At 42.0% G+C, this 23456-nt stretch overlaps 1 protein-coding gene across 2 annotated transcripts in view; it reads right to left on the bottom strand.

Moving 5' to 3' along the window:
• Positions 1–23456, bottom strand: part of EFCAB6 (EF-hand calcium binding domain 6) — a 308815-nt gene that overhangs the window by 266293 nt on the left and 19066 nt on the right. For both annotated transcript variants that reach the window (XM_033233690.1, XM_033233691.1), the window contains exons 4-5: positions 10027–10172; positions 690–901 (exon numbers count right to left, since the gene is read on the bottom strand). In XM_033233690.1, coding sequence (XP_033089581.1) covers positions 690–901; positions 10027–10165 — 351 coding nt within the window. In that variant the 5' untranslated portion in view covers positions 10166–10172. The remainder of the gene's footprint in view (positions 1–689; positions 902–10026; positions 10173–23456) is intronic.

The following is a 23456-nucleotide window of genomic DNA, read 5'->3' as shown; positions in this document are numbered from 1 at the left end:
CACCACAGTGTCTAGCATTGGCTCTAGCATTTAGCCAACGCTCCGTAACTATTTGATGAAGGGAAAAATTGCCAAAATACTAGGTTCCAAAATAGAAGTTGACCCAAAACATGTACATAGACCCTTAAAAGAAATGAAAAGAAGGCCGGGGGCGGTGGCTCACGCCTGTAATCCCAGCACTTTGGGAGGCCAAGGCGGGCAGACCACCTGAGGTCAGGAGTTCGAGACCAGCCTGGCCACATGGTGAAACCCCCCCCATCTCTACTAAGAACACACAATGAGCCAGGCAGGGTGGCCCACGCCTGTAATCCCAGCTACTCGGGAGGCTGAGGCAGGAGAATGGCTTGAACCTGGGAGGCGTGGGTTACGGTGAGCCAGCGCCATTGCACTTCAGCCTGGGCAAGAAGAGTGAAACTCTGTCTCAAAATAAAAAAAAACAAAGAAAAGAAAAGGAAGAAAAAGAAATGAAAAGAAACTGGCTGGAGCAGCGTGACATGCAAAACATGAGTGAGTATCTGTCAATCGTGATCATCTACATCAGCCTTAATAAGTGAATTATGAAAAATAAACAAAACTTCAACTGCTCAGTGGCAACAGTGGTGGGAAAGGCAGGATAGGTTACCTGCTCCCCTGATCCACCTCAGCTTGTCTGGAATTGAGTGATTCTAAGTAGGTACAACATACAGCACCTGAGCCAACATGTCCTGAAACTGTTCTCGCGTGAGCGGCATCAGGAAGTCTGTGATGATTCTTCTCAGTTCACTTTTTGACACAGTCAGGTTCTGACCAGTATCCAGCAGCTGAAAGGCTTTTTGCAACTCATCCCCTCTGTCGGTAATTTTTTGAAATAAAATCCGTTTAACATCTGAGGAGGACAGTGTTGGATTTGCAACAGCAGTGGCTATAAAAGAGATACAGCTATTTATTAAACATGTTTAAAGCCGAGATACTAAACAAAAACTCTTGAACTGTTGAAAGAACCAAGCAAACTTGTCAGATGGTATTTCTCCCACCATATCTGGGTTTACATGCATCACCATTAGATGTCTTGTAGTGAAAAATCTACAATCATCTTTCAGTTCTGAAATTTGGTCAGTATCGAATAATAGTAATGACATTAGTAAGAAAAAAAAGAGAATCTTCCCTATAGAGGACATAGGTCAGCACAAGTGAAAAACATGGATATTGAAAGAAAATTTAGTTAATATCATTCAAATAAATCTTTAAAATATCATATTCACCTTTCATCCCCTTGCCAATTTTTGAAGGGAAAACATGTAATTCTTAAACCCAGACCATTTCCCTTTCAAAGACAAAGAAGAGATGGATGCTAAAATGTAGATATAAAAATGTTTTGAGGGCTGCGCACGGTGGCTCACACCTGTAATCTCAGCACTTTGGGAGGCCTAGGCGGGTGGATCACCTGAGGTTGGGAGTTTGAGACCAGCCTGGCCAACATGGTAAAACCCCGTTTCTACTAAAAATACAAAATTAGCTGGGTGTGGTGGTGCACGCCTGTAATCCCAGCTACTCGGGAGGCTGAGGGAGGAGAATGGCTTGAACCTGGGAGGCGGAGGTTGCAGTGAGCTTGGATCGCTCCATTGCACTCCAGCCTGGGCAAGAAGAGTGAACTCTGTCTCAGAAAAAAAAGAAAAATGTTCCAAGTGGTCTAACTAAGCTTTTGGGGTTTGAACTTTTTGGAAGGAAAGGAATAATGTCTTGACAATGTTTTAGGTCCCAGAGCCCTCTGTGTCAGCAAAGGAGAGGTGATACACCAGAGGCCTCCTTCCCCTCTCCAAGACAAAAACAAGCAGAGGAACAATAGGTAGGAAATTACATAAGTAAATACAGTGAGTACAAACCAACTTATGGTTCTAATCCATACCATATGCATGAAGGCATAGTTGTTCAATTTCATACTTTATAACTGACTAGGGAAAGAGGAGACCAAGAATAATGGTAGTTGGTAAATCCCTCCTACTTATTTATGAGATAAACTTGGTAGCCACAGTTTATTTAGGAGCTCTTTCTTACATAGTAAATCCCAGATGTATGTTAAAAGGCTTCAACATTGCCTCATCCTTTATAATAATATTCACAAGCAGTAGCTAGGGAGGATGCTACTTCTTTCCCTTTGAATGAAAATTTCTTATCAAGCTATTGCACATTTCTGGCATAAGGACAGTGATAGCTTTAGTCTTGGGGTGACCTGGGCAGGTGAAAGACTCCAGAGATCTCAGTACACCAAGTTGAACCCACCCAGAGGGCAGAGGCGGGGATTTCCTCAGAGCTGTAGGGTGGGCAGGGCTGTCTTCTGCTTGAGGGGATACAAGAGAGAACGTGCAGGCACCCCAGAGCGACACTGCCATGGAGATCGACTGCAGGCCCTAACCCCAAGAGCCACAGCACAGCGGGCTCTGGGGGGCGCTTCCACCCCACAGAGGGACTGTGCTGCCATGGGAGATTCTCCCCTGACCCCCACTGAGGGCCCAGCGAACGCAGGGCCTGTACCAGGGCCTGGGGAGACTCTCGCTCCTAATGCCCACAGTCTCCAGGAGGGAGGTGATTCTGTAACTGGGATGCGGTGGTCCGGTGTGGAGGCAGGCATTAGGTATCCGCAGGGAGCACGGGAGACCTAAACAGAGGATGGCTGGTTTTGGGTAACAGGATGGAAGGTGACAGGAAAGCCTTCTCAGTGGAAAGCAACTTGGTGATCCTGAGGGAACAGAGCTGGAAGTGGGGCTGCTGTGGGGCATGGCCAGCCTGGGCAAAAGGAGGATGGGGGTGGGGACAAGCAGAGGCACATCAGTCAAGAGATGGGACGGGAAAAGTCAGCAGGGCCTGTCCTTGGGCTTCGTGTTCTGGGGTTATGAAATGGCACAGTGGGACTGTCATCAAAAGAACAACATAACCCTATTTTCATTCTTCACCTTCCCCCTGGTACCACGTCTACAGACTCCTCTGATTGGCCAGGTGAGGCACAGAGAGGATGGAACACCTGCATCTGGCCTGGGTGGCTAGGCAGAGGCAGCACACTTCACTTAGAAAAGGAAGAGGGAAGATGCAACAGATGGTATTTTCCAAGATGGGAACGGCAAGATCTCCCAACACAATGTCATGTTAACACTCCTCCCTGCAAAAGTGGGCATACACTCCCCGCTTGAATCTGGTGGGCCTGTGACTATAGAAGAATGGACATCTATTAGTATGATACATGACATGTATGATCTCCAAGATGAGGTCACGCAAGCTGCTAAGGCCTCTGCCTGGTACTATTTATTTATTTACTGAGATGGAGTCTTGCTGTCTCCCAGGCTGGAGTGCAGTGGTGCAATCTTGGCTCACTGCAAGCTCCGCCTCCTGGGTCCAGGCAGTTCTCCTGCCTCAGCCTCCCAAGTAGCTGGGACTACAGGCACCTGCCACCATGCCTGGATAATTTCTGTATTTTTCAGTAGAGATGGGGTTTCACCATGTTGGCCAGGCTAGTCTCCGACCTCAGGTGATCCACCTGCCTCGACTTCCCAAAAGTGCTAGGATTACAGGTGTGAGTTACCAGGCCCGGCCATGCCTGGTCCTCTTTAGATGCTCACACACAGTCACCACTTGGCTGTGAGGAGGCCAAGGTGCCACCCTGACAGGCCACATATAGGAGTTCTGGGAAACAGCCTTAGCTGAGGTTCCAGGCAACAGCTGAGTCAACTGCCAGCCATTCGAGGACTCTGGCCCCCAGTGTGAAGTCAGCCAGCCTCTGCACCTCCCTGGCTGGACTGCATGGAGCAGAGACAAGTGGACCTGCCCAAACTGCGGATCTGTGAGCAAAATAAATGACTCTCCCTATTTCGAGTCACAATGTTTAGGGCATTTGCACACAGCAATAGATACCTTGAGCAGAAGGGGAAAAGGCTTATGGAAAGCAAACGAGTTCAGCCTGGGATATGTAAGCGGGATGTCCATCTGAAAGTTGAATACATACTCTGGAGATCAGAGAGGCTGGAGTGGAGATGGAAGTGTGGGAACTACCTGCATGGAGGCCACAGGGAAACAGGCCCAATGGGACGAGGAGAAGGGGCTGTGGGAAACACTGACTTGTAAGGAAGTGGAATTCATCCATTCAAAAAATGTCATGTTTCAACAACTATCATATTTCAACCACTGTTTTCAGCCCTGAGGGTACTGCAATGAGTAAGACAGGTACAGCTTACAATCTGGAGGTGAGATGACAGACAAGAAGCCAATAAATAAATAAACAAATGATAGGGCCATGGTGCACAGTGATGCGTGCAATGAAGATGGAAAGACAAAACAATGAGGCAGAGTACAGCTGGGGGCTGCTTTAGAGAGGATGGTCAAGGAAGTCCGCTCCAAAGTGGGTTTGGGAGCTGAAACCCAGAAGGATAAAAATGAGCCAGCCAGTCAAGAAGCTGAAGTAAGAATGTCTTCAACAGGGAAACCATAGCAACCAGTAAAGAACCCCTGAGCAAGAAGGAGCTTGATACGTCCAGGAAAGAAAAACGCCGGAGTGGACAGAGTATGGCACACAGCAGGTAGGAAGGAGAACAGTGAGAGCTCAGGCCAGAGAGGAGAGCGCCAGTCCACACAGGCTTCAGGCACCTGCAGAAAGGATGGTGTTTTCTTCAAAGTGCAATGGAAAGGCTCAGGAGAGTTTAGGCAGGGAAGCAATGTTATCTAATACAGCCTGTGTGGGGTTTTAAAAACGTGTTCTGGCTGCTATGTAAAGGATGGATTACAGGAGGCAAAAAATGAGGAAGGGAGAGCAGAAAGGAGGCTGCTCCAAGGTCTAGGAGGTAACTGCAGCCTGAACCAGGTGGTAGCCCTGAAGTAGACAAAAAGTAGACAGACAGGAGACATGATCTATCCGTTCTGTAGCTGACAAGGTTTTGCTGATGGATTGGCTGAGGAGGTGTGTGGGGGCTGTTAAAGAAAATAGAGAAATCAAGGATAACCCCTTGGTGCTGGACATGAGGAACGAGATAAATGACAGTGTCATTGCTGAGATGGAGAACACGGGGGAGTCGAGAGACCCATTTAGCCAGCTAGGTCTGAGATGCCCCTTAGATGCGGTGCACACAGAAAGCTCAGCGAGGCAACTGGATATACAATCGGGAGCTTAGTGGGGAAGTGAGGATGGCACTCTCATTTTGGTTACAGGTGGCATTTCAGGACATGGAGCCAGATGAGTCACCGAAGAGAGGGCAGACAAGGAATAGAGGAATGAGCATAGAACCCTGAGGGGGAAGAAGGAACTTAACCCTCCCACAAGAGTTCCAAGAACACTCAGAAATGCAGGAAGCACTCGGGCTTCCCTTCCATTTCTGGCTGTCACTCAGAATCTCAGAAGCAGCTGATTCACACACAGCAGCTGTGTGATTCCGAATCAGCCGGTGAGCACTCTTTCTCCCTCTGCCCACCAGCCCGAACATCCTCCGCCTGCCCCCAGTGTCAGAGGGGGATCCCTCTTGTTAATGTACGCCTCCATCTTGAAATCCTCTCTTGGACTTCTCATATATATTTTTAGTTGCTTTCTTAGAAGCCCCACCATTGCAATCAATAATTGTAATTTAAAAGAATCAGAAAATATTGATTTGAGACTATTCTAAAATACGTGAAGGAAAACTTTTTATTCCATGTGCCTAATGCAACGTCTGAGGATGAAAATGAAAGCAGTAACCAAGCTTGCATAACCTGCTGGTGGGAGTACAAATTGATATAATCTTTCTGGAGGGCAATTTGACAAAATTTTCTATATCCGCTTAGGATATAGAAAGTCACAACAGACTGTCACTGTCACCCTAACAATGAGAACAAGTAGGATAAGCTAAAAAATATATATAGTTTTAAAACCCACCAGAGATCTGAGGATGGAAAGAAACTACAATTCAGGAAAGGACAAGCCACTCATCAGAGAAAAAAGAATAACTCCTTCCAGCCCTGTGGCACAGTGGGTAAAACGCAAATTCATTACAGTCAGGGGAGGAAGAAAACAACCCAGTAATTAGCAGCCACATGAGGCTGACAGATGAGATTCCCAGGGGCCTTGGTCACAGAGCAGGTCTGCGCTCACCCTCTTGGGCCTTCCCCCAGTGCACGTAAGTAGCACTGCACCAAAGGCTGGGGCTACAGGAGAGCTGAGTGATCCACCCTAGCATGGCACACAGGGTTTTGCACAAGTCCAGGGCAGCTGTTTACCAAAGGCTGAATACAGGGAACAAGAACTCAGGTGAACCCTCCGAAGCACATGGGCCCTTCACTAAGTGTCAGTGGCCCACTGCAGGTTAAAGTCAGGGCCACAGGGTGGACAGAGATGTTCCCAGGTGCAGAAAGCCATGGCAGAGCTGGGGAATAAAGCGACCTCCCAAGAAATCCCCCGAAAATAGCAGGTAGGTGGTAAAGCAGAGAGAGATCTTCCCGCCATATGCAAAGCTGGTGGCTGGGCTATAAAGCAGAGAGATCTGTGGAGTCTCACCAGTGCTCACACCTCAAAGACCTGTTGAAGGCAAGCATATGAAACCAGAGGAAACCCAAACTTAACTAAAACTGCAACAAAGTCAAGACACAGCTCACCTGAGAGATTAAACTAAGCTCACCTCGCCAGAAGCCTGAGAGAAGAAGAGGCTTGTCTTTTCTGGTGGTAAATGTTATTGACTTCTGACTCTACTGTTTTTAACACAAATATCTGGCATTACACTTTTTTTTTTTAATTGCAAGACAAGTGAAGAAGAAAAGGTAACCTAATCAAGGTAAAAACAGTCATCAGAAGAATACTCACAGAGAGAACAAATGCAGAAATGACCAGGTTTTCAAACTGAGAATGGGAGACATGTTAGCAAGATGAAAGGGAAAAGCTGAGAACATAGTGAACATATAGAGAATTTCAGCAGAGAAATGGAAAGTATTTTTAAAGAGCACATGAAAAAAATCTAAAAATTAAAAATACAATATCAGAAGTTAAGAATTCACTTGTTTTGCTTAGTAGCAGACTGTACATGCTAGAAAAAAGAACTCGTGAATATGAACTCAGGTCTATAGAAATTATTCAACCTGAAACACAAAGATAAAAACACTTAAAAAGGAAACAGGGTGTCTAATATTTATTTGCTTATTTGATGTATGAGTTATACAAGTATATATTTACAGTTATATGTTGTGCATGCATGAAAAAGAGACCAGCTCAACTGCTGATGACACCCTCTTGTAGAGGAAAGTGGTGCTGGGAGGCAAATATAACTTTAATTTTTAAAAAGTAAAAAAATGCCAGGCATGGTGGCTCACACCTGTAATCCCAGCACTTTGGGAGGCCGAGGTGGGCAGATCATGAGGTCAAGAGATAGGGACCATCCTGGCCAACATGTTGAAACACCATCTCTACTAAAAATACAAAAATTAGCTGGGCATGGTGGCACGTGCCTGTAGTCCCAGTTACTCAAGAGGCTGAGGCGGGAGAATCATTTGAACCCAGGAGGCACAAGCTGCAGTGAGCCGAGATCGCACCACTGCACTCCAGCCTGGGCAACAGGGCGAGACTCTGTCTCAAAAAAACAACAAGAAAAAAAGGTTAAAAAAAAAAAAAAAAAAACACTCCAGTGCGCTAAAAAGTACCACCAATAGAAATAAAAAGCAAATGACAAAAAAGAAAAATACCTGTGGCACTAAGGCAGATAGAAGGTTCACATTTTTAATACAAAGAGAGCTCATAGTAGTCACTAAAAAAGACCAACCCAAACTAGGTCAACAGGCAAAGGATATGAACAGGCAACTCACAAAAGCAAAAGGCATAAGCCTGGTAAACTTGAGAATAAAAGTTTACCTTACTATTGAGGAAATGCATATTAAATTCACAATGGAACGTTATTTTTCCATATCTAATGGGCAAGATCTTAAAAGATAATCTGTGTTAGGATACTTAGAAATGAGCATTTATAAGTGTCATGAGTGGGAATGTGCTAAGGTGCAAGCTTCCTGAAGGGTAACCTGGTGGTACTCATTAGGAAGCTTAAGAGTAGGAACAGCCTGGATGCACTGGCTCATGTCTATAATCCCGGCCTTTTGGGAGGCCGAGGGGGATGGATCACTTGAGGCCAGGAGTTTGAGACCAGCCTGGCCAACATGGTGAAATCCTGTCTCTACTAAAAATACAAAACTCAGCTAGGTGTGGTGGTGCGTGCCTGTGATCCCAGCTACTCAGGAGGCTGAGGCATGAGAATCACTTGAACCCAGGAGGCAGAGGTTGCAGTAAGCCAAGATCATGCCCTTGCATTCCAGCCTGGATGACAGTGTAAGACTCTGTCTTAGGAAAAAAAAAAAAAAAAAGAGTAGGAAAAGCTTTTAACCCAGTCATCCCACCTCACTCTAGTCTTCTTTGTATGATCAGAAGGTTAGTTACATAAATATATATCTGAATTATGTTGTAGACATGAAGCTGTTGAACTGGAATACATTTACTGCTGATGATGTATTTTGATGCCAAAAACTGCTAAACAAATCCCCGATATCCACTCTCCTCTTTCTCCTTAGAAACAGACCGCTGAGTTTGGGTAGATGCATGGTTGTTGGAAACAAAGTCTACTTCGCAGGCTCCCTGGCAGATACATGGGACCGGGTGGTTCAGGTCCTGCCAGTTGCAAGGAAGCCGGAGTGTCCAGCATGACTAGGATGGCTTCGCCCAATTACAAGGTGAACCGTAACTTCTTTCATAAACCCAACTTCTTCTTTCGCAGCGGCCCCTCGGAGCCCCGCTGATGCCTCAGGCTGTGTTCACGCAGGGCTTTGTAAGTGCATCTTATGGTATTTGGCTCACGCTACTTGAATTCTTTATCTCCCTGTCTAGACTGTGAGCTTGTCTAGGGCAGGCCTTCTCTCAGGTCCATCTCTTTATTCTCAGCACCTATTACAGTGCCTGTTACATATTATGGCTCCGAAAATGTTTGTGAATAAATGAATGAGTAAATCAAGGAACTAATATATGAAATTGAAGGACATATGTTTTTGGAAAATAATAACGTCAAATTCTGTTGCCTTTAAAACTGAACTCCAGATGAGTTGAAAACCTATGTCCACATAAAAACCAGTACACGAATGCTTACGACAGCTTCACTTATAATTGCCAAACAAGGAGGCAACCAAGATGTCTATCTATCTATCTATCTATCTATCTATTTATTTATTTATTCAGACAGGGTCTTACTCTGTCACCCAGGCTGGAGTGCTGTGGCACAATCATGACTCACTGAAGCCTTGACCTCCAGGGCTCAAGTCATCCTCCCACCTCAGCCTCCCAAGTAGCTGGGACTCTAGGCATGTACCACTATGCCTGGCTAATTGTTTGTATTTATTTCTAGTAGAGACAAGGTCTTACTATGTTACCCAGTTTGATCTGGAACCCCTGGGCTCAAGCAATCCTCCTGCCTCAACCTCCCAAAGTGCTGGGATTAACAGGCATGAGCCACCATGCCTGGTCAATACATAGCATTTTATACATTTGTCTAAAACTACTACAATCTACAGCATCAAGAGTGACCCCTCAGGTAAACTCTGAACTTTAGGCAATAATAATGTTATCAGTATGGGTTCATCAGTTTTAACAAATGTACCACACTAATATGAGATGTTAATTATGGGGAAACTGGGGGTAGGAGTGAGGGGGTGTATGGGAACTTCCTGTGTTTTCTACTCAATTTTTCTGTACACGTAAATCTGCTAAAAAAAAATTAAGTCTACTAATTTACTGAGTGAGTTTTTACATATATAAGCCACTGAATTCTGGAATCACATGCCCTGGGTTCAAATCCTCACATACCACTTAAAAACTTGTAACTTTTAGGCAAATAGCTTAATCAATCTGTGTCACAATTTCCCCATATAGAAAATAGGGATAAAAAGAGAGCCTAATTGATAGAGTTATCGTGAAGATTAAGTGTCCTGTGAATCCTTTGAACTAAGCTTGGTACATATTAAATACACATAAGTGATGTCTACAGCTAGTGTTCTCATGTGCTCATGAATACTCACTTGAAGAAGATCTGAACATATTTGGAGAACCATTCCTTGAATATACTCTACATGGTGAAGAATGGGGTCTCGAATGTGTAAATTTTCGCATGTGAGGATGCGACCTAAGCCAGTCCGGTATAATCGCCATTTTGCACATTAAATCCCTGTGATATAAAAGAAAACAGATTACGTTACCTTAAAGCATCCATTCCAAATGTGGCCAATTTCCTATCTATTCCTCTTCTGAAAGGACAGCTGGAGAGTGTTAAAATGATGCTAGTCATAATCTGCTCTGCTGATGTTTCAGACTATTCTTAAAGTGAACATAAAAATCATCATTGTGGACTCCTTGTTTTTAGCATATCCAGTAAACTTCAAAACGGCAAAATAAAGAGATTTTGGATAGAAAAATCCACCTACATCTTGACTATCACTGACTCACTTCTTTGGTAGGCAGTAAGGGGAAGAAAGTTTGGATTTTCTGAGCTTTTTTGAAGTGCCCCAGTATAAATTCAACATGTAGTCAGAGGCAAAGCTGGGATGACAGGAACGAAACTGGTGGAGTAAGAACCTCTGAAAATCCTCTCCTCCATGAAATCAATGAGGACACCGGGAAAAATTGTGGAAATCAATTTTTTTCAGAACTCTGTAAATTAACAAAGGCTTACAGCAATCTGGGGAGCATTTATTCTCCCAAAATGACTGAATCTCAAATATGAAGAACATGCCTTGTGGCATTTTAACTTGCCTCATTCCCATTCCCCCTCACCTGCCTTCTCCCGCCCCACCAGCTCTGATGTAGCCTTGAAAACCATAAGCCTGCAATCACAGGGAAAACCCAGCAGGCTGCCAGTCACCGGAGTGGACAGAACAGGGCGGGAGCTCTGTCAAAGCCTCCTTACCAGGAAATTATCATTATTTGACCTGATGTTTCCCTGAAAGATCCTTCTCCCAAAGCTGTCTTTATTTGAACTCAGAGCTCACTCAGTGAACACAGCCTATCATGAAGAGGCATTTCTTAGAAGAAATCAGAGGCAATTGTTGTTTAAAATCATGGCAACCTGAATAGGTGGGTAACGGGGCAAATAATAGGCAACCGAAAAGCTTCAAGAGAAAAGCTGGGAAATGAGGTATCAATAGGGATTTGAAAAAGCGCCCACATATTCTTGGGAATCTAGGAAGACACTCAGTGCACAGAGCTATAACTATTCCCAGGGAGAGACCTGAGAAGGACCTAACCTCTCATCTCCAACTGACTTCAAGCTCTGCACAAGCAGGAAATGAAGGCTGAGACAAAGTTATAAACGGCCCAGCTAAGTGTTGAAGGAATGCTCCAATACAAAAAGCCCCTCAGCAAAAATTGGGAATTACTGTTTCCAGGCATTTAAGGAAATTTCTGTCCAACCATGAGCTGACCACTAAGCTAACCAATCAGAGTCTAGTGGCCATATATAACAAAGAATACAGACTTTATAAAGTTTAGAAAACTCAATAAACAAATGAACAACAAGCAGTAACAACAACAAAACATGGAAACGGATGAGAATATGATTTCCACAACTACTACATTATATTATTTAAAATGTCATGGGCCTAGCATGATGCTCATCCCTGTAATCCCAGCATTTTGGACGGCTGAGGCAGGAAGTTCAAGACTCGAGCCCAGAAGTTCAAGACCAGCCTGGGCAACATACTGAGACTCTGTCTCTACAAAAAAAATAAAAATAAAGAAAATTGACCAGGCATGCTGGCATGCACCCATGGTCTCAGCCACCAGGAGGCTGAGATGGGAAGAGCAGTTTAGCCTGAGAGGTTGAGGCTGCAGTCAGCTGTGATTACACCACTGCACTCCAGCCTGGGCAACAGAGCAAGACTCTGTCTCAAAATAAATAAATAAATAAATAAATAAATAAATAAAATGTCCAGTTTTCAACAAACATTTATGAGACGTGCAAAGAAACAAGAAAGTGTGGTCCATACTTATTTTCAGAAACTATGCAAGGAAAAAAAGAGTAGAGTGAAATATTTAATCTATTGAAATAAAAACCCCACCAACCTAGAATTCCAAACTCAATGAAATTACTCTTCAAAAGTGAATGAGAAATAAAGACTTTCTTGAGTAAACAAAAATTGAGAGAATTTGTTGCCAGCAAACTTACTTCCAAGAAATGTTAAAAGGAATTCTTCAGAAAGAAGGAAAGTCCAGGTGCAGCGGCTCATGCCTGTAATCTCAGTGCTTTGAGAGGCTGAGGCAGGAGAATTGCTTGAGGCCAGGAGATCAAGACCACCCCGGGCAACACAGCAAGACTCTGTCTCTACCAAAAATATATATATATATACACACATATATATATATATATGCCAGGCATGGTGGCATGCACCTGTAGTCCTAGCTACTTGGGAGGTTCACATGGTAGAATCACTGAGCCCAGGCATTTGAGGTTACAGTGAGCTATTATCATGCCACTGTATCTAGCCTGGGTGACAGACTGAGACCCTGTCTCTAAATAAATTTTTTAAAAAAGAAAGAAATAAACGAAAACGAAAGAAAGATACATGTCAGAAACTCTGATCTATATTAAAAAAAAGGAAGAGCATTTGAGAAAGAGCAAGTGAAGGAAAAATAAACATATATGCACCTAACAAGAGCCCCAATATACGTGAAGCAAAAACTAACTAAACTGGAAAATAGATACTTCAATAATTATAGTTAGAAACCTCAATATCCACATTTAATAATGGGTAGAATAACTAGACAGAAGATCAACAAGACATAGAAGATCTGAATACCACCACAAACCAACTAGACCTCACAGACAACTAAAGAACACATCCAACCAACAAGAGTAGAATATCATTCTTCTCAGCACACATGGATCATTCTCCAGTATAAACCATATGTTAGAGCATAAAACAAGCCTCAATACATTTAAAAGGATTGAAATTATCAGAGTATAATCTCCAACTATACAGAATGAAAACAGAAATTGAATAATTCACAAATATGTGGAAATTAAACGACACACTCCTAAATAACCAATGAGTCAAAAAAGATCAAAAAAGAAATTAGCAAATACTTTTAGATGGATGAAAATGAAGGCATAACATATAAAAACTTATAGGATGCAGCTAAAACAGTGCTTACATGAAAATTTATAGATGCTAATGCCTATATTTGAAAAAGAAGAAAATCTCAAATTACTAACCTAAGTTTATTCCTTAAGAAACTAGAAAAACAAGAGTAAACTAAAGCCAAAGTTAGTAGAATGAAGAAAACAATAAAGATTAGAGCAGAAGTAAATGAAATCAAGAATAGAAAACCAGACAAAAACTAACCAAAGTTAGTTACTTTTAAAGATTATCAAAATTGACAAATTTTTAGCTAGACTAGCCAAAAACAATGAGAAAACACTCAAATTATTAAAATCAGTGATGAAAGGAGACATTACTTTTAACCTTACAGAAATAAGAATGATTATAATGGAACACTACACACAATTGTATGCTAACAAATTAGGTAACCTAGATACAATGGAAATATTCTTAGGAAGACGCAAGATACTAAAACTGACTAAAGAAAAAACAGAAATCTAGATAGAATTATGACAAAAAGATTGAATTAATAACCAAAAAACTTCCTGCAAAAGAAATCCAGAACCAGGACCAGATGAGTTCACCAGCAAATTCTACCAAACATTTAAAGAAAAATTCAAGGCTGGGCATGGTGGCTCACACCTGTCATCCCAGCAGTTTCGGAGGCCAAGGTGGGTGGATCACCTGACGTCAAGAGTTCGAGACCAGCCTAGCCAACATGGCAAAACCCCGTTTCTACTAAAAATACAAAAATTAGCCAGGCATGGTGGCGCATGCTTGTAATCCCAGCTACTCACGAGGCTGAGGCAGAAGAATTGCTTGAACCTGGGAGGTGGATATTAGAGTGCTGAGATCTCACCACTGCACTCCAGTCTGGGTGAGAGAGTAGGACTCCATCTCAAAAAAAAAAAAAAAGAAAGAAAGAAAGAAAAGGAAAATAACAATTCAACGAATGCTTCACATATTCTTATGAAAAACAGAAGAAGAAAAAACATTTCTCAACACACCCTATGAAGCCAGTATTACCCTGATACCAAAACCAGAAAAGTCATTAGAAAAAAAGAAAGCAGCAGGGTGTGGTGGCTCATGCCTGTAATCTCAGCACTTTGGGAGGCCGAGACAGGCAGATCATGAGGTCAGGAGATCGAGACCATCCTGGCTAACATGGTGAAACCCCGTCCCTACCAAAAATACAAAAAAATTAGCCGAGTGCGGTGGCGGGCGCCTGTAGTCCCAGCTACTCGGGAGGCTGAGGCAGGAGAATGGCATAAACCCAGGAGGCGGAGCTTGCAGTGAGCCAAGATTGCACCACTGCATTCCAGCCTGGGCGACAGAGTGAGCTTCCATCAAAAAAAAAAAAAAAAAAAGCTAAAAACCAATATTCCTTATGAGTATAGGGAAAATTCTCAAAAATAGGCTAGCAAACTGAATCCAGCAACATAGTTTTAAAAATCAAGACAGCATGGTCAAGCGAAATTTATGCTAGGAATGCAAGGGAGGTTGACCAAACAAAAATCAATTAATGTAATAGACCATATTATTAATCAAGAAAAAAAAACACATGATAATCTCACTAAGTGCAGAAAAATCATTTCATAAAATCCTATATCCTTTAATGATTACAAAAATAAACACTCAACAAATTAGGAATGGAAGGGAACTTCCTTGACTTAATAAAGGGCATCCAAAAAACACTCACAGGTAATGTCATATTTAATGGTGAATGACCAAAAGCTTTCACCATAAGATCAAAAAGAAGACAAGAATGTCTGTTCTCGCTACTTGTATTAAACATACTGAAGGTTCTAGCCAGAGCAGTTAGGCAAGAAAAATAAATAAAAGGTATCCATATTGGAGACTAAGATGTAAACCTACCTCTATTTGCAAATGACATTGTTGTATATATAGAATACAGGGAGACAGACAGATACACACACATGCACACACACACACACTATTAGAACTAACAAACAAGTTCAATAAGGTTGTAGGATACAAGATCAATATACGAAACTCAGTTAAATCTCTATATACCTACAATGAACATACAATTAAGGAAATACAATTAAGGAAATAATTCTATTTACGATATCATCAAAAGGATAAAATACTTAGAAATAAATTAAACAAAAAGTACAATATTTGTGCATTAAAAACTATACAATATTGTTGAAAGAAATAGACCTGAATAAATGGAAAGATATCCTACATTCATGGATAAGATGGCAATACTCTCCAAACTGATCTATAGTTTCAACCCAATGTTTACCAAAATTCCAACTGCCTTTCTTGAAGAAATTGACAAGCTGATATTGAAATTCATATACAAATGCAAGGAACCCAGAATAGCCAAAACAATCATGAAAAATAAAAATAAAGTTGTAGGATTTACACTTCCTGATTTCAAAACTTAATAGCAACAGTAATGAAGACAGTGTGGTTCTGGTATAAGTATGCACATACAGATCAATGGAATAGAATTAAGAGACCAGAAATAAACTTTTACATTTATCATTACTTGATACTTGTCAAGAGTGCGAAGACCATTCAATGGAAAAAAAAAGTAGTCTTTTCAACAAATGGCACAAAAAAGTGAAGTTGGGCCCCTACCTCACACCATACACAAAAATTAACTCAAAATAGATAAAAGCCCTAAATGTAAGAACTAAAACTACAGAATTCCTAGAAGAAAGCATAGGTATAAATCTCTGTGACTTTGGATTAGACAATGACATGTTAGATATGATACCAAAAACACAGGCAACTAAAGAAGAAATAGATTAATTGGACTTCATCAAACTTTAAAACTTTTGTGCTTCAAAGGATACTGTCAAGAAAGCAATAAGACACCCCACAGAATGGAATAAATTATTTGCCAATCATATATCTTATAAGGATTTAGTATGCAGAATATATTAAGAACACTTACAGCTCAATAATAAGGGACAAATAACCTAATAGAAAAATAGGCAAGGGATTTGAATAGACATTTCTTCAAAGAAAATATACAAATGACCAGTAAGTACATGGAAAGCTACTCAACATCACTAGTTACAGAGAAATGCAGATCAAAACCACAATGAGATACCACTTTACATTCATTAGCAAGGCTATAATAAAAGAAACAAAGAACAACAAGTATTGGCAGGACTGCAGAGATATTGGAATTCTCATATTACTGGTGGGAATGTAAAATGGTACAGATGCTTTGGAAAAGAGTTTGAGAATTTCTCAAAAAGTTAAACATAGAGTTGCCATATGGCCAAGCAATTTCACTCCCAGGTATATACCCAAAGGAACTGAAAACACATGTCCACCAAAAAAAAGTTGTACTTAAATATTCATAGCAGCATAATTCACAATAGACAAGAAGTGGAACCAACCCAAACTTCCATCAATGGGTGAGTGGATAAACAAAAAGTGGTAGATCTGTTCAGTGAACTATTATTCAGCCATAAAAAGGAATGAAGTCTGGATTCATGCAGTAACATGGATCAACCTTGAAAACATTATGATAAGGCAAACCCCCAAAACCACATACTATATCATTCCATTTATATAAAATGTCCATAATAGGCAAATCTAGAGACAGAAAGTAGGTTAGTGGGCAGCCGGGAAGGAGAAGCAGGGGCAAAAAAAAAAAAAAAAGAAAGAAAGTAGATTGGTGGTTGCCAGGAGCTGGAAGGAGGAATGGGACTGCTGATGGATACAGAATTTCTTTTGGAGGTGACAAAATGTTCTGGGATTAGATAGTAGTGATAGTTGCACAACTTATTAAATATACTAAAATAACACCAAATTATATACTTTAAAAGGAAGTGAATTTTATGGTATATGAATTATATCACAATTAGAAAAAAGGAGGAAGAGAAGGAGAAGGTGGAGGAGGAAGGGGAAGACAGAGATGCAGCAGCAGAGCACTGGGTGAGCCAAGGGAGACGTTGCTCCCATGGGTACCTTTGGCAAAGGTGGTTCCTTTTCAATAATTTCTAAGGCAATATGTTTACTTGATAGTTATTTAGATTATGACTCAAAGACCTTAGAGGAAGCAGGGCAAAAGCAAGACATCCAGATATATCCCAGTGAGAGTCACAGCCATGTCCTACTTACCATCAGCCAGGCCCAAGCCCCCACAGTCAGAGCTAACTTGGCTGTGCTCCTACTGCAGCAGGCCTAATGCTCAGCAGTCACCACACTGTTACATGCCTTCATGATTTTTAACTCATAGATACTGCCAGTCTGTGGCAATGAGGAGTTTAGCTTATTAGTGTTTCAGAAAATAAGGGGAAGTTTAGTCTGATTCATTCCTTTTTGGCTACTCTCAACATAAGAATGAATTAAGAAGGCCAAGTTCTAGTTCTACAAGGAAGTTTACAGCATAATTGTCTGAGGCTCCTAAGTTGGCTAACCATCACACACACACACACACACACACACACACACACACACACACACACAGTTTTCCTACCAGGTTCCATGTATTAAATGCAAGCGCAAAGTTATTTAATATTCAAAAATAGATGGATGTGGATGGCACTATACAAGTATACAGAATCAGACTAGATGATGCTTCTGAAGTCTTCAATTTGAAGAATCTCAGAGTTTATAGGGTTGAAGAAATGAAGAAGAATTTTTTTAATGTGCAAGAAATCCACATTGGCTAGTACTTTGCTTTCCCTTTCTGGGCAGGCACCCACTCTGCCTTACACTGTACAGTCTAGAGACCCGTCTTATTTGCCACAGTTGGGTGGCAGGCCCTGTAGGTAAGTACCACACCACGTCTTATACCATAGGAGCCCTAGAGCCTCAGCAATCCCACACACATCTTTCTTGGGCTGGATTAATTTAACTGAATTGAATCATTACAGAGGTAAACTTCCAGAATTACAGTGAAAAACATAGCTTGGTATGTGTTCACACAGTCAACACATATTTATTTAGTTCCTTTCTAGGAGTCCAGATATCAGTGAACAAAATAGGTAAACTATTGGACTTTGTGGATCTTATACTGTAGAAATGGAAGGCAGACAATAAACAAATTAATCATATAAGTGAATCAGGTCTATGGAGACCACTGGAGCAGAGAAGAATAGAAGATATTAAGCAAAGATCTAAAGGAGACCAAGAGGGGAACCATGCAGTTAGGAGGACAAGGAAGCAACAGGCGGCCAGATGAAGGACGGCCTTGCAGGCCAGTGTGAGGCTTGGCTCTTACTGTGATATCTGACATGTGAAGCCTTTAGGGGGTTAGTGCAGAGGAGATGATCTGGCCTCTGGGTTAAAGGAATACCTCTGGCCGTATGTCATGAATAGGCTTACAGGTGCAAGGGAGGAAATGAAGACAATTAAAAGTCTACGGCAATAATCCATGCAAGAGAAGACAGTGGCTCAGACCATGAGGTTTTTGTAAAAGTATTGAGAAGTGATCAGATTCCAGCCATATTCTGAAGGAGGAGTCCATCATACTCTGGTAGATTTGATTCAGCATGCAAAAGAAAGGTTGGATGGAATGGCCATTACCTGAGATGGGAAAGACTGCAGGTAGAACAGGTTTACAGAAGATCAAGACTTCCATTTTGGACATTCAAGTTTAAGATGCCTGTTGGGTATCCAGGTAGATATACTGAATAGGTCACTGAATACGTGAGTTTGAGTTCAGGGGACAGATTGGGGCTGAAGATAAAAGTTTGAGAATCCCAGCACTTTGGGAGGCCAAGGTGGGCAGATTGCTTGAGCTCAGGAGTTCAAGACCAGCCTGGGCAATATGGCAAAACCTTGTCACTACAAAAATACAAAAATGAGCCAGGTGTGGTGGTGCACACCTATAGTCCCAGCTACGCAGGAAGCTGAGGTGGGAGGATTGCTTAAACACAGCAGGTGGAGGCTGCAGCGAGCCGAGATCACACCATGGCACTTCAGCCTGGGTGATAGAAGTGAGACTCTGTCTCAAAAAAAAAAAAAGTTTCGGAATTGCCAAAATATCATGTATATAAAGGCATGACATGAGATAATCCCATTAAGAAAGTAGGTATAAAAAAAGAAAATGTCAAAGGGCTGAGACTTGGGGCCCCCCAACATTCACCGTTGAAGGAGATGAAGAAGAACCAGCAAAGGAGACTGAGAAAGACCAGAGGCCACAGTCCTAGAAACCATGAGAAGAGTAAGTTCTAAGAAGGAGGGTTGATGGTGAGTGTCAAATGCCACAGTAATAAGGGCTTCGGTTTGAGTGAGCCCTATAGGCACCACCGAGGACCCTGATAGTAACAGTGTTGGGGGAATTTGTGTTAAGTGAGTTCCTTAACAGTGAAGAGGAGAACGAGCGACAGTAAATAGAGACAGCAGTTGGAAAGAACTCTGCTGTAAGGGGGAGAAACAGTAGAGCTGAGAGACAGTGTGATGACGTCTCGGGAGACATTTCTTCTTCAAGACGGGAGAATCAGCAGCGTGTTTGAACACTTGTGACCGCAACCTAGTAGCAGGGCAAAGAGAAAAGCAGCAGGAGAGAAAGATGAGCTTTGCTGGTTCCCACGGTTGGCCAATGGAGATGGGATCTCATGGACAAGCAGCAGGATGAGCCTTCATGGTGACAAAAGAGAAGCTGGAGAATGTGGACTCGGGTGTGATGATGGGAGCTTGTGGCAGCTCCCTTCTGATTCTGTTTTCTCCTTGAACTAGGAAGTCAGGTCATCAGCAGTGAGTGAGGCTGGGGAGAAGTATCTTAGGATTGAGATCACAGGACACAGAATGACACACTGTCTAGAAGAGAAGGCAAGTCGGGGAATAGGAGAAGTGAAGTGACAGCCAGGGAACTATAAGAGCCATCTGAGGTTCATGGACACGAACCTGTGGTTGTGTGTTTTTCTCCAGCCATGCTCAGCAGCATGGGTAGGCACAAAGTTGGGTTTAATTTGGACCAGGGTCTTGACAGGCAAGTGTGATACCACAAGTCAAGGGTGTGTGCAAGGGAAGTGGAGATGTGTACATTTTGGCCAGGAAGGAGCACCAAGGGTGACGGGAATTATCTGTGTAGCTGAAATAATAAAACAAGATTGAAGAAATTAAGAGACAAGAAACTCACCCTGATGAGGAATTTTGAGAAGGCAAAATACATTATCTAACTCAATTATTTATTGGGGACTCGCAGAGTCAAGAAATGTGCTTAATATTTATGAAACTTATAGTTACCATTTAACTCTTCCCACACCCAGTTATTCTTCTTCCCATATCATAGGTGAGGAAATCGATGTTCAGAGCAGGCCTGTGACTTGCCCTGGGCTACATGACTGTGGAGTCCCAAGGCTGGAGACTAAGCCTCTCTCTTCTAGAACCAGGAGATGTGCTCTTCCCCGATATCAAGTTCACATGGTTGTCAATGACCAAAGCTTTCCTGTCTCTTTTTACAAAATTAGTAACACGTTCCTTAAGAGCAGCCGAAATTCACTGGCTGCCCAGGGTTGTGTGATGGGGACACTCAGTCTTGCGCATTACCCGGCTCTCTAAGCACGTGGGGAACATCCACTGTTACTGCATTCCTTGTTGCAGTGATTGCTGATGCACAGAACCGTTCTCTTTATTTTACCCATAAATTCACTTCCTAATAACAATAAGGCATGCCAGGGCTTTGGCCTCATGCCTTATTACACCACCTGAGGAGTAAGATAATCACCCGGAAATGCACTGCCTGTTGTGCATTTTATTACTTGAATACAAAGTGATTCAATTCAAGAAACACTTAGTTGAAGACAGCATGAAAAAAAAAATAATCATATGAAAAGTAATTCCTCCTAATGCCACAGACTACACTGCAGGGAATAATCCTCTTCCAGCGGGAGAATGGTCTGGGTGACCTGCTGGTCTCCTCTAGTTCTAATTTCTACCAATTGCGGGATCATAAAAGCTAGTGAGACTTCAATTACAATATGAAGATTCCAAAGGGCCAAATGTGGCTAGTTCTGAAAATGGAGCCTATTGTGTGTTCTACCTAAACATTCTTGGTATAAGCATTTTCTAAGCAACCATTCTCTCAACCATCCATTCTTCAGCAAACATTGTAGGCCACACATCGGCTAGGGTCTAGGAAGAGAAAGAGAAACACAACCCACCCTGACCCTCTAGTCACTCACCATTTAATTCAGAATGTTAAAGAAAATGGCAATATGTTGTAAAATGGAAAGAACAAGGCATCCCCGCAGCATCTCCAACTAATACTACTGTAGCCTGGAGAAATTCAGCATTGCTCTGTGAGGTACCTGTCTGGCTAGAGTGGGTGAGAGTGTGAACTCTATCGCTCTATCTCCAGGGTCGGATTAAAGACTTTTCCCAGCAGACACCATCCATCAGTTCATCTGAAGGGGAGAAAGAGCTATTCCATTTGTAGATTCCTCAAGCAGAAATAACATGATTTTTTATCGTTATTAATACCATTGTTTTTAAATGCATTTATTTTCCATTTTTAAAAATGCATTTTCAAAGGGCCGTGAAAGCAAGCATGTAGCTTTAAAACAGTGGTTCTCAAAGTGTGGTGCCTGAACTAGCACTTTGAGACCTTTTTTCAAATATGTACATTTCCAGGCTCCACCCAGATAAACTGACTTTCTGGGGGTGGGGCCCAGCCATCTGTATTTAATAAGCTTGAGATCAGTGCTTTAGAAGAACCTGAAGTTGATTGATAAGTATGAGTTTATAGTTTTTGCCTTTAAAGAGGTTAATATGTAAAGTTTCCTACTTTATATCAAAATGAAGTTAAAAGCCAGCTGCAGACATTACATTTAGGTGCTTCAACTAGCAATAAATGAGCATCTATTTTGCTGGGTGTTATCTCATTTAATCATCAACCATATGACAACCTTGTGAGTTAGACACTATTATCCATATTTTTAGAGGTGGAAAAATTAAACGCCAGAGAGAAAATGCCAAATTTACTCAGTGACAGTGAAGCCAAGACCCAAACTCCGCTGAATTTAATCCTTGGCTTTTTGTCCAATTGTGCCAGCATGTATGTGTGTGTATGTATTTGCCTACATGCATGTGAGTGATTTGTGTGTATTCTTATGTAAACAGATAAGAGTAATGAAGTTTTCATATATTTGATATGGCAATAAGAAAATCCGTGTATCAATCCATAAGAATGGATAACTTGAGTTTGCAAAATGGTTTAACAATTCCACAACCTACTCAAGAGAATGTGTAGAAAACTAAAAGCAAGTCATCTACATACATTTCTAATCAAATATGAGGATTCCAGCGTTTCGTGCCACCAACATTTGAAGACCAGTCCCGCCTCCCCCATTCCAGTCTCATACTGCCTTAATATCTTCGACAGACTCTACTGGCAACCCCTAGTCTATTGTTCTAAACATAGGAATTATAAGAATGCAAGTTGATTTACAAATATATTCCAAATGATAGGGTATCACAAAAAGCAATTTAGCCAGTCATCTGAATTCAATTTAGCAGAAAAATCTGAGCTTATAAACTGACCTGCCTCCACAGCTAGGCAACACTATGGCCACACATTTGGGATGCAGCCTCCCTCCACCAAGGGGCTCCCCAGGCCCTGTACAGCCCCGTGCCCTGCCCGAACCTCATCGTCACAGTCTACCCTCACACACTGTAAGACCCACCCCTACAAACCTAGAAATCAAATGAAAAACGTAACAAACTGCGCAACGTTAATATATTTTAATGGAGTAGGATATCACTGCTATAACTGGTAACTAGAAAATATGTAGAAACATCAAAACACATTTACTTGTCAAGAGAACAAAATATGTAGAAACATCAAAACAAAACACTAGTCAAGAGAACAAGTACAGTGGGGCATACACTATGAACACAATGATATAAAAATGTATTGTCACAAATGGACAGGGACTAGAATATATGACAAAAATTGCTACCGGGGGATGATGGAGACATTGATCTTTTTATGTTAAATGTTCTTTAATAAGTGTATCATGGCATGTTGTAGACATCATGCCTACCAGTACCCACTAGGCAGGACAGGAGCTGGCTCCTGCCCATGTCTCCCCTGTCATGGCCCCGTGGGTCACTCGGCCCCGCTCCGCCCTGGCCAATTCCTCTGCCTTGAGACCTCCTGGAACGTCACCTTCTGGAGAGGCTTCTCTGAACACCCAACATCCTCCCTGCAGAGTCTCTCACACAGCCTGCACTTCCCCAGCACTGCACATACCCCAACTTGGCGTTATACTTTTAGTTGGGAAATTAACTCCATGGTAGGCTCTACGAAATAAAAGGGTGTGTTTACACCACTCTACCCCCAGCCCCAGAGTACTCGGCATGTAACTGCTGCTCCAAATTACTGACAAATAAATGGTTTCCACAGCCCTGCCATT

The sequence above is a fragment of the Trachypithecus francoisi genome, unplaced genomic scaffold (assembly GCF_009764315.1).
Source record: "Trachypithecus francoisi isolate TF-2019V2 unplaced genomic scaffold, Tfra_2.0 Lachesis_group14, whole genome shotgun sequence".
Lineage (NCBI taxonomy): Eukaryota > Metazoa > Chordata > Mammalia > Primates > Cercopithecidae > Trachypithecus > Trachypithecus francoisi.
This window is presented reverse-complemented; position numbering and strand designations above follow the sequence as displayed.